General features: G+C 41.2%; 1 protein-coding gene across 1 annotated transcript; it reads left to right on the top strand.

Moving 5' to 3' along the window:
- Positions 1-106: 106 nt before the first annotated feature.
- LOC118755948 lies at positions 107-5,920 on the top strand. The gene is made up of 9 exons (XM_036490740.1): positions 107-506; positions 572-730; positions 785-974; positions 1,039-1,586; positions 1,665-1,851; positions 1,909-2,238; positions 4,912-5,086; positions 5,159-5,443; positions 5,511-5,920. The coding sequence occupies exons 1-4, from the start codon at positions 311-313 to the stop codon at positions 1,427-1,429; spliced, it is 936 nt and encodes a 311-aa protein (XP_036346633.1). The 5' UTR covers positions 107-310; the 3' UTR covers positions 1,430-1,586; positions 1,665-1,851; positions 1,909-2,238; positions 4,912-5,086; positions 5,159-5,443; positions 5,511-5,920.
- The last annotated feature ends 1,483 nt before the right edge of the window (positions 5,921-7,403 follow it).

The raw sequence follows: 7,403 nt of genomic DNA, 5'->3' as shown, positions 1-7,403 counted from the left end.
GCGTGAACAACCGAAATGTAACTCACAGAAGTATTCGTAATTTAGTTTTTTCACAATAGTGCGATGCATAAAATGTCGCGAAGTGGCATTTTAGGCGAAATGTAAACGTTGCGAACAAAGTCGTATGAACCAAGAATGATCGAATAAAGAGATTGCGCTTTGCGCAGGTCCGTTACTCTTGTTTACAAATCAGCTGTTCGAGTGTTGACGTCATAATATAAAATTTTTGGTGGGAAGCGTATTGGTTTGCGAGGAAAACGTATTGATGTGTGATATTTTTGTTAAAGTTATAAAATAAAAACTTTGTAAAATGAAGTGCGCAGTTGCGAAATGTGGAAAAACGGCGGCAGAGTGCAGTTTGTTTACTTTTCCTTCAGATCCAGAACTTAGGAAAAAGTGGATCCAGTTCTGCCGGCAAAGCAAGGATTTCCAATTTAAAACTTGCTATATTTGCATGCATCACTTTGCAAGTGAAGATTTTGAAAATAGTCTGCAGTTCGAAACGGGTAGGATGTTTATTTATTTCGTTTATTGTGTTTATATTAATGAAAGTGTTTAAAACATTTCTAAGGTTATGCAAAAAGAAGATTGTTGAAACGAGGCTCCGTGCCATCAATTTACAAGCCCGGTGATGAAAACCCGGAGCGTTCGCAAAGAGTTCATCGTCGTCAAAACAAAAAAATTGTTTCTGAACTTCTTCATCAAAGTGATGCTTCTGTATCACAAGAAGGTAATAAGTGTTACTAGTTGTTCAAGATGATATTTACCTAAGTAGAAATTTCAGTTGAATGTATTTGCGTTGAAGCGGTCGAGGATGCTGGTAAAGATACCAACCTTTCGCAGGCGTTTGAGGAGGAGAATGAGGAAAATTGTGCTCTTGCAGCCAATAGTATTGCTGATGCATCAGCGTTACAAATCAGCCTTGCAAATCGGTCCTTTTCAGTACAAGAAATGGAAGATTTGCAAGCAAAATGGTAAGTCGATTCTCATTAATTTTTGAATTTAAATTATTTAATGTGATGTATATAACCTATTTAGTGAAGCGTTACAAAAAGAAAAAGCATCTCTTCGAAAAGAGAACAAAAAGCTCCGAAGTGAAGTCACGGCACTAAAGCGAAGTCATTGGTTGAAGGACAAGAAGCACGATTACAACATGAATGAGGCAAAAAAGCGTGTGCGGATAGCGGAACATTCCTGCAAAAATATGGAAGAAAAGTTGGAAGGGATTTTTACAAAAGGCCAAATAGCGAAGTTGAAGAATGGCGTTAAAAGACCACTTTGGAGCGAGAAAGATATAGCCCAATCGATTACTCTGTACGCTGCTGGTGCGAAATCGTACAAGCTTATGTACAGAAGGGCTTTCCGCTTCCTGGAGTCAGAACATTGCAGACATGGTCAAAAAAAATTGATGTTTCCCGAGGATTGTTAGAGCCAGTATTCAAATTAATGGCAGCATGTACGCATATGACTGAAACTGTCTGTGTTGTGCTTCGATGAAATGAAAATAAGAAAGACGTACTGCTATGATGCTTCATCTGATTCGACGCTAGCTCCAGCCAGTTATGTTCAAGTAGCGATGCTAAGAGGTACATACATACATACTTGTAAAAACATTTCATAATACGAAATCTATGTACAATTTTATATATAATTTTCACCATTAGGCTTAGTATCCAACTGGAAACAGCCAATTTTTTATGACTACGACTGCAGGATGACCAATCACATATTACAAAGCATTTTGCGAACGACGAAAAAATGTGGCTACAATGTTCTCGCTGTTGTATGTGATCTCGGAGGCAGCAATAGAGCTTTGTTCAACGACTTGGGTGTGCACAAAGATAATCCGTGGTTAGTAAAATGTTTAATTTCTTTATTTACACATACTAAACCAAGATATTTTTGCAGCTTTACCTTCGAAGACGAAGAAATTTTTGTGTTCGCGGACGTTCCGCATTTAATTAAACTAGCCATTTCGTTGACCACGGATATGTCATTGATGGGAAAATAGTCAAAAAGGACATAATATTAGAGCTGATGTCATGCACCTCAAAAGACCTAAGCATCACACATAAGATCACCGCTAGCCATCTCAACGTATCTGGACCGCATAGGCAAAAAGTCAAAACGGCCACAAAGCTGTTTTCGCATACGATAGCGCAAGCAATCACAAGAGCTGCAAGCTTGGGGCACTTGAGTGGGCATAATTGGCAGGAGTGCTTCCAATTGTTTAAAAAGGTAAAAGTTCTACACCTAATATCTTCTTCTTCTTCTTATTTGGCGCTGTAACCGCCTAAGCGATTTTGGCCGAGTCCAAAACAGCACGCCAGTCATTTCTCTTCTGTGCTAACTGACGCCAATTGAAAATGCCAAGTGAAGCCAAGTCCTTCTCCACCTGGTCTTTCCAACGCAGAGGAGGCCTTCCTCTTCCTCTGTTACCAGCATCGCGGCTCGCGTTGAATATTTTCAGAGCAGGAGCGTTTCTGTCCATCCGAACGACATGGCCAAGCCAGCGGAGCCGCTGAATTTTAATTCGCTGCACTATGTCTATATCGTTGTAAAGCTCATACAGCTCATCGTTAAATCGTCTGCGATATTCGCCATCACCAACGCGTAAAGGTCCGTAAATCTTTCGCAGAATCTTTCTCTCGAAAACTCCAAGAGCCGCCTCATCAGATGCTTTCATTGTCCATGCTTCCGCGCCATACACCAGCACAGGCATGATGAGTGACTTATAGAGTGTGATCTTTGTACGACGAGAGAGGACTTTACTTCTCAATTGCCTACTCAGCCCAAAGTAGCACTTGTTGGCAAGAGTGATTCTCCGTTGGATTTCAAGGCTGACATTATTATTGGTGTAAATGCTGGTTCCCAAATAAACGAAGTCGTCTACTTTTTCAAACTTGTAACTGTCAACAGTGACGTGGGTGCCAAGACGCGTATGCTCTGACTGTTTGTGTGCTGACAGGAGATACTTCGTTTTGTCCTCGTTCACCACCAGACCCATTCGCTTTGCTTCTCTATCCAATCCCGAGAAGGCAGAACAGACGTAGCCCTTGTTTTTACCGATAATATCGATGTCGTCGGCATACGCCAGCAATTGTACGCTCTTATAAAGTATTGTGCCTGAGCGGTTCAGTTCTGCGGCTCTTATTATCTTCTCCAACATAAGATTAAAGAAATCACACGAAAGGGAGTCCCCTTGTCTGAAACCTCGTTTGGTATCAAACGGCTCGGAGAGGTCCTTCCCTATTCTGACGGAGCTGGTGGTATTGCTCAACGTCATTTTACACAGCCGTATTAGTTTCGCGGGGATACCAAATTCAGACATCGCGGCATAAAGGCAACTTCTCTTCGTGCTGTCGAAAGCGGCTTTGAAATCGACAAATAGATGGTGTGTGTCGATCCTATTCTCGCGGGTCTTTTCCAAGATTTGGCGTATTGTGAATACCTGATCTATGGTGGATTTTCCAGGCCTAAAGCCACACTGATAAGGTCCAATCAGCTCGTTGACGGTGGGCTTCAGTCTTTCGCACAATACGCTCGATAAAACCTTGTAACCTATGCTTAGAAGGCTAATTCCGCGGTAGTTGGAGCGTATGGCGGGGTCGCCTTTCTTGTGGATTGGGCAGAGCACACTTAAATTCCAGTCGTCGGGCATGCGTTCATCTGACCATATTCTGCATACGAGCTGATGCATGCACCTCATCAGCTCCTCGCCGCCGTACTTGAATAGCTCGGCTGGCAGGCCGTCAGCTCCAGCAGCTATTCGCTATTCGTACCTCGTCATAGTCAGGAGGTGGGACAGCTACTCCATCATCATCGACTGGGGACTCGGGTTCATCTTCTTCACTACTTTCAGCGCTGCTACCATTCAGTAGATTATAAAAGTGTTCCCTCCACAATTGAAATATATTCTGGACATCGGTCACTAGGTCGCCATTGTTGTTCTTACAGGAGTTCGCCCCGGTCTTGAAACCTTCCGTAAGTCGCCTAACCCTCTGGTAGAATTTTCGGGCGTTCTTCCTGTCGGCCAGCATCTCAAGCTCTTCGCACTCACGTATTTCGGCCTCTCTCTTCTTATTGCGGCAAATACGTCTCGCTTCCTTCTTCAGTTCCCTATAACGGTCCCACATGGCTCGCGTTGCGCCCGATCGCAGCGTGGCCCTGTAGGCGGCATCTTTTTTCTCTGCAGCTTCTTGACATTCCTCATCGTACCAGTTATTCTTTCGGGCTCGCTGAAATCCAACTACTTCTTCGGCGGAGGTACTTAATGATCGGGAAATGTGGTTCCACTGCTCGCGTACGTCGGATTGTTGAAGAGTGCTCTCAGAGAGCAGGTGTGTGAGTCGAGTGGCGAATAAATTGGCCGTCTGTTGTGATTGCAGCTTTTCGACGTTAAGCTTTCCTTGCATTGTTGGGCGCACATTTTTTGCTGCACAGAGGCGGGTGCGTATCTTGGCTACAACAAGATAGTGGTCCGAGTCGATGTGTGGCCCTCGGAGTGTACGTACGTCCAAAGCGCTTGAAGCATGCCTTCCGTCTATCACAACATGATCGATTTGGTTTCTCGTTTTTCGATCTGGAGACAGCCATGTAGCTTGGTGGATGTTCTTATGCTGGAACCTAGTACTACATATTACCATATTTCGGGCCCCGGCGAAGTCGATCAGCCTCAGTCCGTTATCGGACGTTTCGTCGTGGAGGCTGAATTTTCCGACAGTGGCGCCAAAGATCCCTTCCTTGCCCACCTTGGCATTAAAATCGCCAAGCACGATTTTGACATCGTGTCGGGGGCAGCGCTCATATGTACGTTCCAAGCGCTCATAGAAGAGATCCTTGGACGCCTCATCCTTCTCTTCCTAATATAAGCAATCATATATCTGTGTAATAATCTCTTATACTTTTTAGACGAATGATTGGTTTGACGTGATGAACGTCAGGGTGCCTCATGCTGATTCTAGGGTGCGGCGTCACGGGTATGGTCTTGCAGTCGATGTTCAAAACCAAATATTGGACGAAATGTAAGAACTGGTGGGGAATATGAGAGTCGTTGGAAAAAATGCGCTATTACCGTTTCAAAATGGTATATAACAGTTTTAATTATGCTTAATATTTTAAATAATCTATATGTACACATGCTTCTGATTAATTTTAGGAATTATACAATCAAATAAAGCCGTAAAATTGTTGCTTGCCAGCCTTCAACGACGATTCGGTGTCAAGTACATTCTGACGTATCATTTAAACCAGGATGTACTTGAAAACTTCTTTGGAGTTATACGCGCTAAAGGTGGTTTGCACGACCACCCTGACCAGCAGGAATTTAAATATCCGCTCAGAAAATACATTCTTGGGCGCAATGAGGGCGCAATTTCTACGGCAGGAAATGTCGAGGTTGATGATACCCCAGATTTAGAACCATCTCAGCCTACTCTTACAGGTATTTGAAATTTTTTGTATTGTAATATAATGTACATACTTACACAGGTACGAAACTTTTTATACAGGTACGATATTGCGACCCATGAAACTTCCATTGGAAGAAATTGAACCAAAGGAGTTTGATGATCTAGAATATGACGGTCTAGAAAATGTAGCCGGATATATATGTCACAGACTACGTGATGAAATTCATACCTCGTCCTTCAAAACTAGCGAGGACCCATCACTCTCATGGGCGAACCACTTAAGTGAGGGTGGTTTATCACTTCCAAGCGCAAGTATGATGGAGTGCATGTCACAACTTGAGTCAATATTTGTAGCAGTTAATGGAGAGACACTACTCATTAGTAATAATTTTATAAAAGAACTCATAGACCAAGCATCTGATATTGAATGTGACATAAAAATTAAAAAAATATTTTTCAGAACACGAATGTTTGCTAAAATACGAAAACTCAACCAAGAAATTATTGAAACAGCGCACAAAAGAAAACGCAAATATACAAAAATATTGACTTAGCAAAATTTGTTTTATTATTTAAAACCTTGGAATATTATATATTAATCTTTTCAATTCACAGGTAAAATCCTAAAACTACGTAAATCAACTTGTCATAAACATTTCAATTCAGTACAATTAAATGTTTGTAATTCTGTGCTGGAGGAATGTTTAGTTATTTGTACAACGATTTTGGGGTGAAGGGTGGACGGAGGGGTTGGGGCGTGGCTACCCAAATCCCTCTAAACGAAATATGATGGACCGCGATTTATGAAAAGTCAGCTCGCAAGTTTGCAAAAATACCATAATTCAAACCGAAATTATAAAAAAATTATTGCAGATATAGTAATTAGTTTTTTTTTTTTTTTAAATAAAGCGTAGACTTGTCTACAAGTGTGTGTAAACGTTTTTAGATTCGGGTCACTCGTTTGGGCACAGCAACCAAAAATGTGTGTGCAAATAACTAAACCGCATCCCTATGCTGTTTTAATTGCTTCATAGAATTGTACTTTACACTTTACCTTAATGGTTGCACCGGTTGCATGGTTGGCACCGTATTTCCTGAAATAAGTACGCATTGGAAGTTAGTAAAAAGTAATGTATTGTCGCAGATGCTAATTACCATGCTATGAGCACGCCCTTGCTCAACGAATTGGCCCTTTTACGCTGTTTCCTGGTTAGCGCTCTTCGATTCTCTGTAGTCTTTCTGGCATCGTATAGCTTCTATATTTGTTTCCAAGCCTTGGAGCTATGCACTATTTGCTGTGGCTTCAATTTCATTTGGAAATCTTACTCGTTCCATATGCCTGCGCAACGGCGGCCACAGAATGCAATTTTTATTTGAACGCCCTACTCACTACCTGAAATAAAATAATAATATAAATAATGTAAAAGAAACACAAAATAAATTTACCGTCTTCTCGATTCAATAAATTGCCACCAGATTGTTTTATTTTAGTCTTTCAACTAAATTTTATTCTATATTTACTTTTTTTCGTCGAAATTGTATGCGATTTGACAGCTCGCCAACAACAACTTTTATATTATGACGTAGATGCGCTGAACGAAAAATTTTTGCACCCCTATCGGCGCAATCTTTGTATTCTATCATTCTTGGTATGAACGACCTATCGCAAATATAACATTCTTAAAAATGCCGCGCTTAAGTGTAAACGAAAAGTCTTTACAATTATATTTCCAAGTAACCTTAACTAATATATTATTTTTAATATTTTTATTGAGCTTTTGTACCACGATTGTTTATTAGGAAATATTAAAAAAGCAACAAAGTCTAAGCGGTAGAAGTTATAGCAGCTATTTCGGAGATCACCACATCTCCTCATCAGACTTCTTTTTTCTAGAATTCAGCAGGGAAGCAGGGAAAAGAAGTCTGATGAGGAGATGTGGTGATCTCCGAAATAGCGCTATAACTTCTACCGCTTAGACTGTGTTGCTTTTT

Source organism: Rhagoletis pomonella, unplaced genomic scaffold, assembly GCF_013731165.1.
Source record: "Rhagoletis pomonella isolate Grant_MI unplaced genomic scaffold, Rhpom_1.0 Rhpom_scaffold_08036, whole genome shotgun sequence".
Classification (NCBI taxonomy): domain Eukaryota; kingdom Metazoa; phylum Arthropoda; class Insecta; order Diptera; family Tephritidae; genus Rhagoletis; species Rhagoletis pomonella.
This window is presented reverse-complemented; position numbering and strand designations above follow the sequence as displayed.

Excerpts from the sequence above, each read along its gene's own strand:
- LOC118755948 (XM_036490740.1), top strand. The coding sequence starts at position 311 with ATGAAGTGCGCAGTTGCGAAATGTGGAAAAACGGCGGCAGAGTGCAGT. Across the intron at positions 731-784 it reads TGCTTCTGTATCACAAGAAG|TTGAATGTATTTGCGTTGAA; the intron begins GTAATAAGTGTT and ends TAGAAATTTCAG. Across the intron at positions 975-1,038 it reads GAAGATTTGCAAGCAAAATG|TGAAGCGTTACAAAAAGAAA; the intron begins GTAAGTCGATTC and ends TAACCTATTTAG.